Source organism: Acinonyx jubatus, chromosome D1, assembly GCF_027475565.1.
Source record: "Acinonyx jubatus isolate Ajub_Pintada_27869175 chromosome D1, VMU_Ajub_asm_v1.0, whole genome shotgun sequence".
Lineage (NCBI taxonomy): Eukaryota > Metazoa > Chordata > Mammalia > Carnivora > Felidae > Acinonyx > Acinonyx jubatus.
The window spans coordinates 103,877,876-103,896,418 of NC_069390.1; the positions used below are offsets into that span (position 1 = coordinate 103,877,876).

At 46.8% G+C, this 18,543-nt stretch overlaps 1 protein-coding gene across 5 annotated transcripts in view; it reads right to left on the reverse strand.

Annotated features, from left to right (window-relative positions):
- Nucleotides 1–9,677: 9,677 nt before the first annotated feature.
- Nucleotides 9,678–18,543, reverse strand: part of POU2AF2 (POU class 2 homeobox associating factor 2) — a 483,397-nt gene continuing 474,531 nt past the window's right edge. For all 5 annotated transcript variants that reach the window (XM_053204129.1, XM_053204130.1, XM_053204128.1 and 2 more), the window contains 3 exons: nt 15,017–15,059; nt 11,672–11,970; nt 9,678–10,444 (listed from right to left, as the gene is read on the reverse strand). In XM_053204129.1, the coding sequence (XP_053060104.1) occupies nt 10,043–10,444; nt 11,672–11,970; nt 15,017–15,023 (708 nt within the window). In that variant the 5' untranslated portion in view covers nt 15,024–15,059 and the 3' untranslated portion in view covers nt 9,678–10,042. The remainder of the gene's footprint in view (nt 10,445–11,671; nt 11,971–15,016; nt 15,060–18,543) is intronic.

An 18,543-nucleotide genomic window follows, 5' to 3' on the forward strand; every position in this document is an offset into this window, starting at 1 on the left:
CGCGAAGTCCCAGGGTCACAGCCGTGCCAAAGTGGAAGGGCGGGTCGGGGGTCGGGGGTACGCGGACGTCCACAGCGGCCAGCCGGGCCTCTGGGCCTCAGCCCTCGGGAGCAGGCGCCGAGTGGGAGTAGCCACAGCGTGGCCCGTGCCCTCTCGGGATCCCGGGCTCATACTTGCACGCCCTGACTTTGTGCCTCTCTGTTCTGTGCAGGAGAAGCTGTGGAAATACACCCGGATCGAAACGCCCCTGGCTCGCGTGACCCTACCCCGGGAGAAGCAGCCGAGTTACCCGACATCGTGGTCAGCAGAAGCTGGGTCGGTGCCTGGGTGCTGCAGCTGCAGGAACTCGGTGCCTAGGAGGGCTCCTGTGCAAGGAGAGAAGCAGAGATGCCACATTTTTAAAGTTTCACAAAGCATCCAGCTGCACCCAGGTTCCTGGAGCAGGAGACAAACAGAATTAATGTTTTATACCTTCGGGTATAGGTTTGAGTTTTTTCCCCCTCATGCCAAGTATTTAAAACCTCTAGAAACCCATGATTTGACAATCAATGATTGCGCGATACTTTCAATTTGAATATTCAAAGGCTTAACAAAATGGACTATCTTCTGCAGAAATCCTGCACACAGGCACCCCACAGACAGTCCAGAGAAACAGGGAGTGAGACCCCTGTGGGTCCTGGGCCTTGCTTTTATTGTATTTTAAGCATTTTGCCCACCTTTCCACAGACAGAGCAGGAGTCCTCAAAGATGCTCTGTATTTCTGCCTCAAAGGCAGCTCCAGGAGCCCTGAGTGACTTAGGCTGACCTTCATGACCACCTGAGCCAGGCCAGCTGGCCAGACCGATTCCCACATCCCTAGTCTCCATTTTAAGGGAAAATCTCAGGTTTTGGGGAGCGAACACGGCAGGCAGTAGGTTCAGCTTGGGAAGGAGTCTTGCAGGCCCCAGGTTGCAGGCTGGAGGCCTGGCAGAACGCTCAGCTGTCTGCGCGGCATCTCCTCCTGGCCACTTGCTGCTGGCCCTGCCTTGGTTCCTGCTCTCTGTGTGCGCCCCAGACCCTGGGGTTTCAAGACAGAATGCCAACCCATTTGCTTCTCCACAAGGAGCTGGGGATGCCTGTGTGGCCTCACTCTGAGTTTTTTTCTGAGGCTGGCGTTTCTTCCTGATGAAGTTCCCTCTTCTCTCGTCTTTCTCTGTCTTGAGCCACCCCTGCCCTGTTTGCTGCAGGAGTTTGTATTGAGAGATGATGTGGACAAGTTTGGGTCCCGCTCATTGGAGCCGAGAGGACGTGGATTTGTGTTCAGGCATTCACACTTTGGGTGAGAGGCGGGAGAGGCTTGCGCTCAGGATGCGGGGCCCGTAGGTCCAGGCCTAGGCCCCTCAAAAATGACGGAACTGTGCTGAGTTGTGTTCTCCAAGCGCTTGCTGTGACTCTTCCGTGTGATGTGGAAACTTGAGAAGACGGGAGTGGTCCAGAGAGGGAGTGAGGGCCAGGCCAGACCCTCTTCCAGCTCCTGAGGGAAGGGGGCAGCACCAGATGACAGAGAAGCAGGATGGGGTTCCTTTTGCAAATGAGCCAAGACATTCCCATGAGGCCAGGCCAGGCGATGGTGACGGGCCTGTGTTCCCTGAGTTCTGTGAAATGCAAAAGCCCCATAGGCCACCAGAAAAATAATCCGAGTTCCCTTGAATGTGTCCAGTGCAGGGTAGAACGTACATGCCGATGGGAGAATGGAGGGAGGCCCCTTGGGGCGACAAGACGCTGGAGTCTGTGGTGGGTAGGAGCTGCTTGGCAGAGGATCGGGGCTGGGAACACCTGAGATGTTAGCTGGCGGTGGAAGGCAGCGTGCGGTGTGTCCGTTCACAGCCCAGCTGGAATCTCTCAGCTTCCGGAGCCTCTTTCGACAGAGGCCTCTGAGTCTGTGTCCTGAGTTTTCCTGATGGGCGTCAAGCTGGAGGACGAGACTGGTGAGGAGGGGAAGGACACTGGCAGTTCAGAGAGCCCATTGGCTCTCCCCCAGCCCTGCCCGGTCTGGGCACCGCTGCTTCCAACGGAATTGAGAACAGAACTGTGGACTTAGGGACGGTGGTCTCTTGCCCTCAGAGTTTCGAGTGTCTTCCTCCTTTTCTTATTTTCCACTTAGTTTTTTGCTTGCTTTTTAAAATCTCCCTCTCTGTCTTTTGGACTTTCTATTTACTTTTTTCCCCAAGTGTCTTTTTCTTTGTCTCGCTTCCTGTCACTGCTTTCCTCTGTTTCTTGACTGCATTGCTGTTTTTCTCCCTGGGCCCTTGAGTGTGTCAGCTTCCCTCTGTTCTGGGGTGCTTTCTCGTTTTTTTCAGGCTTACTCTCCTTGCTGAGTAAGCTCCTTTTGCGTGGAGATGGACAGAGGTTGTCGGAGGTCACTGAGTTCCCTTGGCCACATCACTGAAGCTGATGCTGATGATCGGTACGTGATGTTTGCAGAGGGCAGGTGGGGGGTCAGGGACGGCGAGAGATGAGGTCCTTGGAAGTCACAGGGTCTTTGGGACAGCGAGGAGCTCGGTCCCTTCCTTGAGAAGTCTCTGCCTGAACCATGGCAGCCGTTCTGGGGGCTTCTGTGTTGGCCCTGCTGCAGGGATGGATATCCCAGGGCTGTCGCTGGTGAGCGACTTCAAGAAAGTTGGGTTTCCTCAGGCCTCAGCCCTGTTTGGAGAAATACGTCTCCCAGTTTTTACCCCAGTATGAATGGAATTTTGTTTCCTGCTCTTTCTGTAATTGCAAAACCCCAGCCCAGATATTTCATATCCAAATATCATGCTTGTGGATGCAAGGGGGTGTTCTTTCTAATGAGTCCTGTGAATCTTTCCCACGGATCTGCATGTGTCATGAAGTCTGGAGTAACCAGGTCTACCCTGAGACCCCATTGAGTTGGATGGTCCTCACAGGAGACTTGTTTCAAGAAGTTGTCATTTACTGAGTGTTTATTGGATATCAGGCACCGCATTGTACAGCCTCCCCCTTTCACAGATGAGGCTCAGAGAGGGGTAAGCAACATGCCCAAGGTTATTGAGCACATAAATGGCAGGAATGGGTCTCAAACCTTGACAAGTCTGGTACTAAAGGTCTTGCCCTTAACTATCGTTGTCTTCCTGATCTTTTATCACAGAGGCTTTCAAAGCTTTTTGACTTCAACCCATAATAAGAAATTCATTTTACATGTTCACACGCTATACGGCCACATCTACATGTTTATTAAACTCCTCACGAAACAACGTACGCCCGTGGATAAGAGGCATTCTGACATTTGCTATCCCATCGTGTCCATTTCATTCTATTCATGAAACATTTATGTCGGTTGGGAGTCGCTGAGATAATTTGCCGGCCCACTAATGAGCTGTGACCAGCACTGGAGAGATGCTACATGTAAGACAAACACACTTGTCAGTGGTGTGCGTGTGAAAGTATTCGGGACTGTTTTAATGTCGGGGTGTGTGAAGGGACACACAGGGCAGCATGCAGACTGGAAAGCATTCTGTAAGGACTGGGGACACAGAACCCTGAAGGAGACTGGCTGGCGGAGAGCGTGAGCTGTTCACTAAGCTAATTATAGTTTGTGCTTCTCAGGCTAGCAACTCTTCCCTCTTGCGGGGGGCGTTGTCACCTCCAGGGTATCTGCCCTGAAGTCCTGATAATCATTCTGGGGTTTTAATAAAAGGCTGAAAAAAATGTTGTGAGCTTTCAACAGCCTTTAACAGGCTCACCTGCTTAAAAATCTAACACAGGGTCCTGAATTTGGGAGGTTGAAAGGGACCCTTGAGGTGCCAAGAGAGACTTGGAGCCTTTCTCCAACATTCCTGCTGGTGATCATCCAGCCTCTGGCTCCCTCCGCTGCCTGGCTGAGCCCCTGGCCCCTGATGGACGTGGGTTAAGGCAATGGGAACCGACTTTGTAAGGGAGCATGTTCCGCCATTAGCCTGCTTTAAACACAATGATCATTGACTGAGCCAAAATCCAATTATGTGTTAGTTGAGCACCAACTGTTCTCTCACTTCCGCTCTCTCACTGTTTGGTTCGTTCACTGATTCATGCTTCCAACAGCATATACTGATTATGAGTATACACGACACTGAGATCATGACCTGAGCCGAAGTTGGACTGAGGCACCCGGGCGCCCCTGCCCCAAGCCATTTCTTTTTGAGGCTTATTATCTGTACTTTCTCTAGTTTTTCGTATATTCTAGTTTTTCAGATCTCTGAGCCACTGAGCCTGAGAAACCCTTTAGTGTATCAGAGACCTTCTTAGAGTCACTGAGCATCCAGGGTAATGGGAATTGAATACATTTATTTTAAAGGTTTTAAATGGAATATTGAACTGAATTTCTTTGGCAGGCTTTTGTATGCAAATGACACTGGTGAGCATTATATTTTACCCCCAAAGTAGGAGATTTCATGAATATGAAAAGACTTTCAGTATAAGGAAGGAGGAGTTTACTCCCTCCAAATTTGACTACAGCTCTAAAATTCTCTTTATTAATGCAAAGTTCTTTTGTCATTTTGCCTTTGGGACACTGTTACCAAACCTTGGGGGAAATATCAAGTTCCAAAAACATGGCGGACACGAGTACTTGCTGGGTCCGGAGTGAGTGTTTGGTCCGTATGAAAACGACCAGGAAGACTTACAGATGGAGGTTGTTTAATGATTTGTGATAACTCAGTCTCCTGCCGTAAAACATATCCAAACTTTTAACTTTTCCTGAAGAAGCTTCTGTAGGCAACAAGCATTCGCTAATTTATCATTTAAATAAGGAAAATATTATCAGACACTGCTTGAAAAGTTCACCTTTTAAAACATTTTTATTATGCCATATAAAAACATAGAAAGATGACTGTGATAAAAACCAATGAATATATTACCAAGGTTAAGAAATAAAACAGTTGAGTGATCTTTCGTTTATGACTAAATTAATTTACTAAGCATTAAACTTTTGGATTATTCCACTCAAGGTATTTCATCAGGAAGAAGGCCAGTAGGGACATTTATCAGTTTTCCTAATGCAAAGGAGCTAATGCTTAGATATTTTTTTTCTCTACATTTTCTTCCTTTTGGAACTTGTAAAGATCTTATACTGTCCTCCTCTTTCAGCTTATAAATGCACTGACAATGATATTGCATACTGCAAATCCACACATCTTATTTACTGGAGTGAAAGAGTAGAGGACACTTCTGTATCGGAGATCAAAGATAACACGGTGTTATCATTTACAGATAATTATAGAAGATTTTATTATTATTTATTTAACCTGATCTTTAGGGATTCTAGTTCCTTATCGATTTATCGTATTTGTTTTAATCACAGCAGAGAAAACACCCAATATTGAATAACTTTGATTTATAAGATTTCTTAGCAACATATTGTGCTATGTATACTATGTAGATACTAAATGAATATGTGGACATTTTCTGTGCACTACATCAGAGTTCAGTAGTATTCTTTCTTAGAGATATTTAAAAATACGAAGTCAATCATCTTAAATATATTACCATTAACACCCAGTATCTACTACTGCCATCAACATTGGCACAGAGTTTGGCTAATGTTAGGTACATGGTAGTGTTTTCTCATACATCAGTCTCAGAGAACTGTCGCCCGTTGTGTCAGGATGCAAACAGTTACTCATTTTTGTGGTGTTATTTTAGTTCAGTTATCAAAGATATTACTGAGCACCTACAACATGCTGGGCACTAAGCCAGACACATTGCTGAGCCACTTGTGAGTGCTCTGCTTGATGAGTCTAGTCAGAGAATCACTCTTTACCCAGAATGAATGATTTTGCATTTAAACACTCTACAGTCAGTCGTTACTGAATACAATCTGTAAAGGCACAGACTGATGGTTTAAACAGAAAGGATACTTGAGACAGAACATAACGACGGAACCTAAAGGGAGTATGATTTTGGTGTGTGGTTGGTAGGATCACTATAGTGTAATGTGACTTAAACCTTGGATCAGTCTATACTTACTTCAGTTTTTTAAGTGTAAGTGATGTCTTCTTTCTTATGACTGTACTGTTTAGATTTACATATTAAAAAATGGATCAAGGGTGCCTGGGTGGCTCAGCTGGTTAAGCATCTGACTCTTGATTTCGGCTCAAGTCATGATCTCATGGTTCGTGGGATCCAGCCCCGTGTCGGGTTTGGTGCTAACAGTGCAGAACCTGCTTGAGATTCTCTCTCTTTCTGCCCCTCCCCTGCTTATGCATGTTCTGTCTCAAAAATAATTTATTTTAAAAAGAAAAAAAATGGATCACAAAGATACTAGTAACACATATGTATGTGTGTGTGTATATATATATGCATATTTATACATATATGTACAAACACACACACATATATACACATATGTATATATGTATATATGTGTACATATGTGTGGGTACATATGTATGCATGTAAATGTGTATTTTATTATTGGGATTAGGAATTCTTTTCCCTGTGTGGAATTTCTTGTAAAGAATTCAATATTTAAGAGAACTGGAGTATTTCTTCCCCCACCACAATAATACCATCATATTCTATTAAGTGAGCTGTCACAAGTCATAATGCTCATTTAAAAGCATTTATTAAATAAACCAGGTAGGGGCGCCTGGGTGGCTTAGTGAGTTAAGCTTCTGACTTTGGCTCAGGTCCTGATCTCGTGGTTTGTGGATTTGAGCCCCGTGTTGGGCTCTGTGCTGACAGCTCGGAGCCTGGAGCCTACTTCAGATTCTGTGTCTCCTTCTCTCACTCTGTCCCTTTCCTGCTCATGTTCTGTCTGACTGTCTATCTCTCTCTCTCTCTCTCTCTCAAAAATAAATAAATATGTTAAAAAATGAAATAAGCTAGGTAAGGATGTGGTTTCCCTTCATTCTCTGGGGTTTGAATAACATTGTGGGAGGAACACAAACACTCAGCTACATACCGTAATGTCTGTGTCCAGCGATTTGGGAGGACTGTGGATACTGCGGTTTCTGCAGGGGCAGATTTGCTTTCTGCTTCTTCTTGACATTATCATCTAGCCAGCTGTCTTGGGTAACTTGAATGTGCCATCCCCATCTTTGCCTACTTTAAGCCTCACGCACCTAAAAGAGATAGTGTTTTGAATCCGAGTTCTCTAATTTTCCCTCCTTTCCCAAGAAAGTTATGAGTCTGAGGAAAGCAGGTTTAAGGAAGGAGAGGGAGAGGATGATGAGCATTTCTTTCTGATGCCGGCCTTGTGCATTCTTACGAGAAGATGCAGTAAGTCCCTGGCGTGCAGCAGGAAATAGAGAGTAGTTGGGAATAGGGAAATAGGATTAATTTCTGTGTCATAATTTTGTAGCGTGGTTTCGCTTTTTAACAAAGTATCTCAACTTCCCAGAATAAACCAGAACCAACTTTAAATACATGTAATAAGATAGAAACACTTTGTCAAGGAAACAGAATTCCTAAAAACCATCTACCACTTGGAATTACTAACCCCACTCCCCACACCCCAGTCCCCCTTAGACTGGGCAGCCAAAATGGATACTTAGGCACCACGTGGGCCTGTGCAGGTCTCCTTGCTTGTAAATTAATTTTGTTAAATGCTACAATGCTTCAAGGAGAGTATAGAGTGCACAGAGCTCGCTGCACTTACCCCGGTCTGAGGTCTGATTGTGGAGCTGTACTTACCTGAGAGTCAGTGCATCTTCAGGTTGTGAGGAGACGATCGTAACACGTGAGAAGAGCAGAGCAAACCACGGGGAATGAGCACGTCTAACATTCAGCGTTAACAGACAAAAGTTAAAGCGATGTGGACACATATTTTTGGTTTACACAACTACTATTGTGTTGTGTGCTTCTTAGTAACAATGGTAAGCAGCAGTGGACAAAACAAATATAGAAAAATGGCTTTCGAGACCCTTGTGGAGACCCTCGATCCATAGAGAGGCCAAATCTCTTCTTTCTGGCGCAGGGGCCTGGATGAGGGAGGGCTCTGCTAGCGATTCTGGGACCAGGACTGAGATGTCAAGTCTCACCAGACTTAAAGAGCAGCTCTCTGAGTGCCTGGTGGCTCAGTCGACTGAGCGTCTGACTCTTGATTTAGGCTCAGGTCGTGATCTCACAGTTCATGGGATCAAGCCACACGTCAGGCTCTGCACTGTCACAGAGCCTGCTTCAGATTCTCTCTCTACCTCTCTTTCTGCCCCTCTCCTGCTCTCTGGCTTGCACATGCTATCTCTATCTCTCTCTCTTCTCTCTGCCCCTCCCCCTGCTTGCAAGTACACACACTCTCTCTCAAACTAAAGACATAAACATTAAAAAAAAAGAAGAAAGAGCAGCTCTCTTATGCACCCAAGTTGCCCCACTGCACTCAAGAGCTAATGTTGAGGGAAGTGAAAATAAGGCTGACAAGAGGTGGTGAGAGGGAAGAGCTGGGGCAGCCCAGTGGCTGGGAACCCACCAGTGCTCCTTCCTGATCTGCTTCTGCAGGGCTGCTCTCCCAGGAGGGTGCTGAGGGGTGTGATGCAAAGGAAGGCTCCCTATCCAAGCATTTCTGCGGGCACCCCATAAACAGGGAGTGTACTTGCTTAGTCAGAAAATACCATTGAAGGCACAGAGGAGGAGTATCAATTAGTCACTTCTAGGTGTGAATTAATGCCCTTATTTGCTTTTTCTGGACTCCTACCTAGATGGGGTAAAGCACAGGACACCATAACAGAGGATGTGATCAAAACTATATTAAGTGGCTTTAGGCAACCAGGTGGAAAAGGAGAGCAATGGGCCCCTAGGAGATGGAGGAAAAAGGCATTGGGTCAAGAGGGACCAGAGGGGTCAGGAAAATGTGATAAGGGGATAAGGAAAAGAAGGTAGCAGGAGAGTAATAGAAAGAGTGTGGGTGTGACCTGTGGGCCTTGACTCATGCTTTGCAAAGTCAAAGGGCATGCAAGGCTTTTGTGATGGGCTTTGTGAACTCCACTGGCAAAGGAATCTACAGCAGTCAAACTTATACTTGAGACAGACAGAGGCTTCAGATGTCAGTTTCTTCATTTATACACAATAGGAGCTATACATTTCTGAGCAATGAGCCACCAACAAGGTCTTCCTTCAAATGGGGGATGTTGTGTGTAATGCTACTGATGCACACGTGACAATCTGTCCTGTGAAGCCTCTTTTCTTCTTGGTATTCTGCGGTCTGTTGTTTCTTGTCGACAGACTAGTCCTGTCCTCAGCATTTCCTTTATTGTTACTTGATTACAGAACACCCATTTCACTAATCCACTCTAATAAGTATATATATATTTTTCCATCTGAGAAACAACGTAGCTTAATTAAGGCTATCATGGATCAAAGAAACTTTGGGGCCTATTTTTTTGCTGGGGGGGGGGGGATGGTGATTAGACTTGTTTTTTGACATTCTAGGCTTTAGGGCAGAGTCAGAGCTGTGTATTTATGAAGCCATAGTCTCCTGACCTCATCCAATTTTAACCACAATAAAGCATTTATATATGGTACCATATCTGTTACTGGTCCTTTTTAAGTCACTAAGGAGAGACACATGGATAACACTTTACTCTTCAGAAATCCCATGGTACAAAATGAGTTTGGTTTTACGTGCCCTAATCTACACTGTATCCTATGCTTTCTCTCTTACTGTAGGACACACATAGCTCATCACCAAGAAAAATTGCACAGGAGAATCAGTGTATTTCATGATCTGCATAAACTTTTTAATGTAATTTAAGAAAACTACTAGCGCGAAACATGATAGTTCAAAGATAACAGAAATTCAGAATGTAAGGTGTTACTAAAGTTCCAAAAAGGCATCGCTCTCAGGTGTCTCACTAGAATACGGTCTGATGTCCCGAATTAACATACGTTGTATTTCATGGGGCTGTGGTAGGGAGGATTACAAATGAATCCCGTGGTCTGTTGACAAAGGGCGTCCTGATGGCCTGTTCTGAGAATCTGGTTCTGAATGAATAAGCTACCACACTGCAAATGGTCCGTGAAATACAGAACCCCACTCAGAGAAAAGCCCAGCAGAAGTCCTTCAGCGCTCCCTTCAGTAAGCTCTACGGCACTCATATGACCCCCACACCATGCTCCCGTCTTCTTTGGTCCACGAAGAAGGGTCCTGAAGGGAAGGGGTGTCTACCCCCTCCTGTGGGGCGAGGGGCACCACCTTGTGCGGTAGATCATTGGACATGGTCATGAAAGGGGTGAAGGGACACGGGGGTGGGGTGGGGTACCCCGGCACATGATACAGATCCTCTAGTGCATGCAGGGAGTAGGACTGAGCCCCAGCTAGGGGGGCCCCCCAGCTGGAGCTCCTGTGCTGAGTGCTGGTCCCAGACTCCAGCTGGGAGAGACATCCTGTGCTGGGCGGCAAGGTCTGCGGGGTATCGGCGGGCACGGGGTCTGCCTGGCTGAGACCATCGGGCACCGTTTGCTCCCATGAGTCCCTCTGAGGAGAACGGAAAGGTCACTGGGGTTAGTCATTAGATGATACTCCGACGTGGACAGATTTCCTCACCAACACTGGCTGTGGTCACACCATGGCTTCCAGAGGGGACTTGGTGTCCCCTCTCTGCTGTTCCAGCTTCCTTACCAGGCACCTGTTCCCTCTGGTGTCTAATACCAGCGGTGAGAGTTTTCGTTCCTTTCTTACTCTAGAATTAGATTCTCTGTATTTATTACAATTCCTTTCCCCAGAAAACACCACTAAAGGAGTGAAAGGAGGGAATAAAACAAACATTTATACAGCATTTTACCCATTACGACGTACTATGTCTTGCATTCTTTTTAAGCTTCACCCTACCCGGGGTCCTAGAATGCCGTTTCCACAGTGGGGACGCCAGCGCTGGCCGCTCCAGGGAGGAGTACGTCTCTAAACTACACGGTGGGCTTTTGCCCTCAGAGAGCCAAGAGGTAGAACTTCCATAGGCTTAGAGCTGGAAAGACTTGGGTTCACTTCATGGCTGTGCCACTTACTAACTTTCTCACTCTGAGTACCTCACTTTGTTCATCTGTAAAATGGGGCTTTAAGAATTGTATCCTGAGTCGTTGCAAGTATTAAAGGAACAAAGGCACACAGGAGTTCCTGGCTGGAGGAGGTAACTCCATAAGGTTAATTCACCCCCTTTTGTCTAAAATCCCATCTTTAGAGATTCATTCCTTTGTAGTTGAAGGCTTTACAGTATTCTGTACGTTGGGTGTTGGTATTCTTCAGATCTTTAGGAACTCACCACTTTGTTAGGATTGAGGAAGAACAAGATTCTATAGGGTAGAAGTATTGTGGGAGAGGGCGCAGGGGGACTGGCAGGTTAGGAGACACCTTGGTGGCCTGCCCTGGCCGATTACAGCCTAGTCTCGTGGGAGATGTCACTTCAGTGAGCTTTCCTTGTGTGCTGCGGGAACGATGGGGGAGCGTCTGGCAAAATGAGTGGAGTCCTGACAAAATGGATATAAACTTGCCTTAGAGTTGTCCCCTCCCAAGACCCTAGACAGACAGCCCTTGCGGGGGTCGTGGTCTGCGTGGATTTTGAGGAAGGGCCCCTCTCGGAGTGTATCCTGGGAGAACAGCCTCAGAGGTGTGCCGGGCAAGCCGGACCTGACTTCCACCTGGTTACCAAGCGCAGTGACCGGCCAGACCTCACCTTACTCCCTAAATGGGAGACCCCTGCATACTCACAAGCACGAAGTGCGTGGGGTCCCCAGGGAAGGGTGGAGGCAGGAGCGGCGACAGGGGCGAGGCGCTGAACAGAGAGCTGGTGCTGGGGGTCAGGCCCGGCGGGGGCCGGTGGTCTGCGTAGGGCTCCGGGAAGTAGGAATCCAGGAGGGCCGGGTGGCTCTGCCCTGCGGGGGCCTCACAGGGAAAGGGCTTCGCCGGTGAGGTGCAGACGTCGTTTGCAAACTGTTTCGTGTTGTGGAAATCCGAGTCAGAGAGGAAAGATCTTCTGACACCATAGTAACCTGACGTTACCGGTGAACCTGTTGCCAAAGGAAAAACAAACTGGCAACAATCTCTCCATGGGAAGTCCAGGCAAATCTGTTGCAGCTGAGACCCTCCACGTGGGAAACGGTCTTTTTTCTTTTTTTTTAATTCAAACTTTCATTTAAATTCTAGCTAGTTAACACACCAGTGCAAAATTGGTGTCGGTAGTAGAATTCAGTGATTCATCACTTACATACAACACCCAGTGCTCATCATAAGTGCCTTCCATTTTTTTTTTTTTTAAGTTTATTTGTTTTAAGAAAGGGAGCGCCATCTGGGAAGGGACCGAGAGAGGGGGAGAGAGAGAATCCCAGGCAGGCTCTTTGCTGTCAGGACAGAGCCCATTGTGGGGCTCAATCTCACAAACCTTGAGATCATGACCTGAGCCGAAATTAAGAGTCAGACACTTCATCAGCTAGGCCACCAGGGTGCCCCAGAAGTACCCTCCGTAATGCCCATCACCCATCTAGCCCATCTCCCGCCACCTCCCTCCATCAACCCTCGGTTTGTTCTCTAACGTTAAGAGTCTCTCATGGTTTGTGTTCCTTTCTTTCCTTCCCCCCCTCCAAGATGTTCATCTCTCTTGGGGAAACCATCTTTCTAACATGGGCTGAACACCAAAGCAAACATTTAAATAGAGAAATGTCTTGAAAAGCATTAAATATTGCTGCATTGCCCCTTTTAACTGGTCGAGCCCAAATAACTAATATGTTTAAAATTCATTCCGCCTTTGGAGAGGAGCTCATTGGAGACGGTGCCGTAACTTCTCATTCGCTCACTCCAAGTGCATTTACTGTGCACTTTCTGTGTTCCAGTCACTGTGCTGGGAAAAGTTTGGGCTTAAGGAGACAAGGAAAGGAATCCCTTGACGTTTACATTATATGAAGTGAAGCTTTTTTTTTTTTTTTTTTTTTTTTTTTTTTACAGCTTCTGAGCTCTGTCCCCATAGACTCAAGACTGCTAACAACAGGCTGCTTCTGGGTGTGTTATCCGAGATGCAGTATCTTTAGATAAGGTGATAGGATAACCCCACCCCCAAATCAGAGGTAGGCTGTATGCTGCTTCCACCTCTTTGTATACTGACCTTTTATCAGATGTCTTATACCTAGCAGGCATCAAGAAATGGCTTGCTTGCTTTGGGATGCTAGAGTTTCTCTGCAACCAAGTCAGAAAGAGGACTGCCAAAAAATGTGTTTGCTGGCTTTGACGAGTCTGGTGTTATTTGCTGCCCTCTTGTGTCCATGCCGAGTCCCTGACTCAGCTCACCTGGGCCCTGGGCGAGTTTGGGAAGGGAATACCTCCCACAGAAAGCTTCCCTTAGTGAAACCAGGGGAACCAGATGAACCTGAGAAGAGTCTCATTTACGGCAGGGCCAGTGAAATTGTCCCATAAGGAAAAAGAGATGTTCGCTAAAGACTTTCAGACCCAGTGGCTCCGCTGTAGCAGGAAACACATTAGCATTTAGAACATGTTCCGGGAGGTAGACGCAAGCTCTGTACAAGTGATGGTTTAATTATTCCAGCTGGTGGTGGATGTGGTCTAATTAGCTAAGATCTGCGCCCTGAGGTCACAAAAGGGCTGAGCTTGTCTTTCTTCCCTTCCCTCAGCCAGAGTGGGAGCTCTGTCCCACCCACTCTCTACTTATCCTCCCCAGAGATCATACCCCTTTGTTATCGTGACACAGTCATCCATTACTCCACCGACACAGGACTTTGGCCCTTGACACGAGGTGTGGAACTTTATAGTATGCTCACTACTCCCTCAGCTGAGTTGCAGCCCTCTTTCTAATCTACCGGACAGCTCCATGGGGGTCAGGGCTTATGTCTTCTGTTTTGCTGTAAATCCAGCAGCATAACACCGTGTTCAACAATTATATGTAAATTTATTCATTCATTCGGAGGATATCAAAATTCCCCGTAGAAACTTACAGCAAATTCTACTCCTTCTACTGTCATCTGAAATTCTATAGCCCCAGACTTCTAATCTGCTCATGAATTTGAAAGCTGCAGTCAGGGGTTTCATCATAAGCATACTTCCACAGGGGGGAAAAAAAAATATGTGCAAGTGAAAATTAATATCAATAAAGAAAATTCTGTTTCATGCCATGAATTTGTATCCACGGGAGTGACTGAAGCTGAGGGGAGAATGAAGAGTATGTAAACAAGTCTTCTAGGATCTCATGTGTATATTCCCAGTTTCCAAATAAAAACAACCATGAAGAAAAGAAAGGAAAAAAAAAACACACACAAACCCTTGTGCTTTCTTAAGTGTATATTTTTCTCCTTAAAAAGAGGAGTAGTTCTGGAAAGTACGGGAAGCTGCAAAAATTTCCTTCTATAGGAGGGAGCAGATGTAGCCAGATTCCAGGGATGATAAACATGTTTGGGAAACACAACATACAGACATTCAGATATGCGGGGTCTCCTTTTGGCCCTTATTCCTTTTCTTATCCAGCTGCGAAGCTTCCTAAAATCATTTGAGAAGGCCTATGCCATCTCCGAGTTTGGGCTCTGAAAGGAGTGTGTGTTAGTGTGCACATGCGTGTGCACGTGTGCATAGGCATCCCCAACACTTTTGCTAAGAATCAGAATGCCCCTTTCCCACCTCTGCAGGAGCACTGAAGGACACATATGTATTGAAATGAATACCAAACGCTTAAGGTGCCTGATGTACAGAGAGCCCTCCATAAATGGTAGTTTCTTCACCTGCCTTTCTGTTTCAAAGCAGGCGCATAATCTCTCGGATCATGGTCCCAGAATTGTGCACATTTTAAAACCGTATCGAGGGCCTGTTACTGCTTTCGCTCACTAAGCTTCTGCGAGGCCAGGGATGGAAAGGCCACCTTCAAGACAGAATGAATTCCAAACTCAGGAATGATTGAATTAGGTCTGTCTTCACTGATTTTCTATTTTAAAAATAACTTGTTTGAAAAAGTAAAATTTCGGAGGTGCTGTAAGGCAGTTATAAAAGAATGGAAACCCCAATGCCGGACTGAAACTCAAAAGGGAATTAAGTAACTGCTCGTTGAGCTTCAGCACTCACCTGGCATCTGGGCAAACAGAGACGGGGAGTTGCTGACTCCGCTCTGGAAGGCAAAGAGAGTGTTAGTGTTTTCTTTAGTTCCGAGTTCAAATTTAAAAAAAAAGAAAAGATTAGGGATACATTTGATAAGGTTTATATCCTGATACTAAGAAACATTACTTGGGGGCTGAACTGGGAGGGCAACCTAGGTTAAGAATTCAAGTATCAGCGGGGCGCCTGGGTGGCTCAGTCGGTTAAGCGTCCCTCCGACTTCAGCTCAGGTCACCGTCTCATGGTTCGTGGGTTAGACCCCTGCATCAGGCTCTGTGCTGACAGCTCAGAGCCTGGAGTCTGCTTCAGATTCTGCATCTCCCTCTGTCTCTGCCCCTCCCCTGGTCATGCTCTGTCTCTCTCTCTCTCTCTCTCCCTCTCTCTCTCTCAAAAATGAATAAACATTAAAAAAATAAAAACTTCAAGTGTCAGAGTACAAAGTTTTATGAGGGACAGAGTTAGAAACCAAAGTTCGATTCTAGTAACATGCCGAAAAGCTCAGGCTGGATGAAATGGAATAATTTGTACTTCATTTTTTTTACTGTTTGTGGTAATATCAAATATATACCATGTGCTTTATATACACACATACGTATGTTTGGCATTTGGCTTCAGCACTGAGTGGTCACTGTTTTACGGTCTGCCTTTATGTAGAATCAAAGCTCCAGCCAGAGTAGGGACCTTGACTGTGGCTTGTGCTCAGTCCCCAGAACAGAATGTGGTTCATAGTAGACACAATAAAACTGTGTGGAATAAAGATACAGTCCTCAAAGAGCCACGGTCTAGTGATCATGGGAGGTTGGGGGATGTTGTCTGTTTGGTTATGTCCCCTCAGAAGATGTATGGGAGTCCTAACCCCAGTACCTGTGAATGTGACCTGATTTGGAAATAGGGCCTTTGAAGACACAACTCGTTAAAGTAAGAGGAGGTCATAATGAATGAGGGCGGGCCCTAAATCCAGCGTGACCGGTGTCCGTATAAAAAGAGGAGAGAGAAACACAGAGACACAGACACAGAGGGGAGAAGGACACGTGAAGACAGAAAGTAGAAGTTTGAGTGATACAACGTCAGGCTGAGGACCACCGAGGACTGTGGGCCGGCAACAACCAGCAGCTGGAAGAGGCAGGGAGGTGTGCTTCCCTAGATCCTTCAGAGGGAGTCTGGCCCTGCTGATACCTTGATTTTGGACTTCTAGTCTCAGAACTGTGAGACAGTACATTTCTGGTATTTTAAGCCACTCCGTTTGTAGTTAATCTGTTACTGCAGTCTTGGGAAGCTAACACAGAGAGTGACAAAGAAACAGACAACTCAGTGGAGTGTGTGAGAAGTGGCCTGGTCGGGGAAAGGTGGAGTGAGGGGGGCACCAAAGCTCGTATTGGGGATGGGGTGAGGAGCACATCCTGGGGCAGGTGATACCTAAGCTGACCTCTGAAGGAAGTGTATCCGGGGATGCAGAGTCTTAAAGTATACAACTGCAAATTCTGGCTCCACGATGCTCCCCAACAAAGTTGTGTAGGGAAAAAAATAGCTGTTGCAAAAGTTGAGAGTCCTCAGCATCTAGTTCTTTGGATCTGAGCTCTTAGCCTGGCGCTCAAGGTGCTGCAGACCCTCGCAAGTTGGAAGACTTTATGGAGAGCCTCGTGCAAGCACCTACTCAATGCCAAGGTCCTGTCCATGTTATTAACGCTGAGTGCGTTGAGCTCCGAGGGATGGAGAGCCCAACACCCTCTGTGAAAGCCCATTTCTTCTCTGGGCACTTTTGACTGTCTCAAAGCAGGCAGAAGAGAATCGTTTTCTTATTTCTCATCTTTTTGGTCCATATACAATAAGTTTGACCCTTCTTCCATATATGGCTCTCCAAATACTCAGAGACAATCCATCATTTCCCCAAGGTCTTAATCAGTTTGGGCTTCTCTACCAGCAAATACCATGGACTGGGGTGGCTTAAACAGGAAACATTTCTCCCAGCTCGGAGGCTGGAAGGGTGCCCACGTGATCAGGTTCTTGGTGGGGAGACCTCTCTTCTTGAGTGGTTTGAGCATGGCCCTCTTCTCACTGTGTCTTCATGTGGCAGAAAGAGAGATCATCTATCTCTCTCATGTGTCTCTTCCACGAGGGCACTAATCCCAATCACAAGGGCTCCACGTTCATAACCCAATCAGCTCCCAAAGGCCCCATTTCCGAACACAATCACATGGCGGGGTCAGGGCTTTAACATATGAATTCTGAGGAGTCGACAAACATTCAGTTCATAGCACCAAACTGGAATTCAATCTCGTCCAAGCCAAAGTGTTCTCCACCCATTCAGAAGTGGCACAAGTTAATTTGAGCGAAGAAGACTCTGGACCCAGAGTGTATGTGTTTGAATCCCAGCTCTGCCTCTTATTAGCTGTGTGATCTCGGGTACGTGAACATCAAATTGCATCACACCTGCACGTAGGTATGCACATATAATTCAAGCACATAGAATAGCTCCTGGCATCGAGTGAGCAGGAAATGAGTGCTAGTTACATAGTGCTTATCACTCACATGCGTTCTTACGCCCCTTCAAATCTATGGCAAGTTCCTCTAAACATGCTCTGATTTATGTGTCTTCCTGTTCAGTAAGTTAACACTTTTAAGTGGCAGAAGGGAACCAAGGGCAGGCAGGGCCAGGGGTGCCTACATCTCTATGGGAAGCAAAGGAAGAAGCAGTGATTAAGCACAGAAGCACTTGTGTTTGGGCACAATTTCCCATGTTGCGGGGCCCATCTTATCCTGGGGTTCCTCCGAGTCCCAGCTCTGTCTGGCTGGGTGTTTTCTCGAAGGCGGGCACCAAGGCCTACACCCTCTGGCTTCTGCGTCCGCCTCCTTCCGGGTGTCCGTGGGCTGTGTCCTGAGTGCCGGCCAGGGGAGATGTCCTGCTCCCCTCCTCCCACCTTTTCTGCCTGCCTGCTGCCCTTAAGCCTCTCTGGCCAAGGCTGGGCCAGGCCAAAGGCTTCTGTGAGACTCGGACACAGGCCCAACCTGACGGACGGACGAAAGTGTCAGCACCCTATTCTGCTCTCACACGGCTCTTCGTCCAAGCCTCTTCCCCAAGGCGTGGATAAGGCCCAGTCTACGCCCTACACATCTCTGCTGTGAAAGCTTTCCTGTCATTCACCTGTGCCACGAGCCAGTCCCGGGGATCTCCTCACACCCCTTCTCCTTCTGCCCAGGCCCCCTCATTCCCGTGGAACTGGAGCACTGTACCCTCCCCCAACCCAGATTCACTACCCAAAGACCCTACAGCAGTTTCCCAGTTACGGGTCTCATTGATTTCATTTATGATTTGGTGAAAAGAAGCCTCTTGTGTTCATTTCTCCTACACAGTTTTGCTTTCTACCTGCTGTGGAAATTACCAGCGTGTTTTCATTGTTTATGGTAACCCACAAAATTTTACCTTGTGTATTTAACAAAGACTACGATCGATACCTGAAAACTCCCACTGACAAAGCCCTCGGAACATTAGCTCTCAC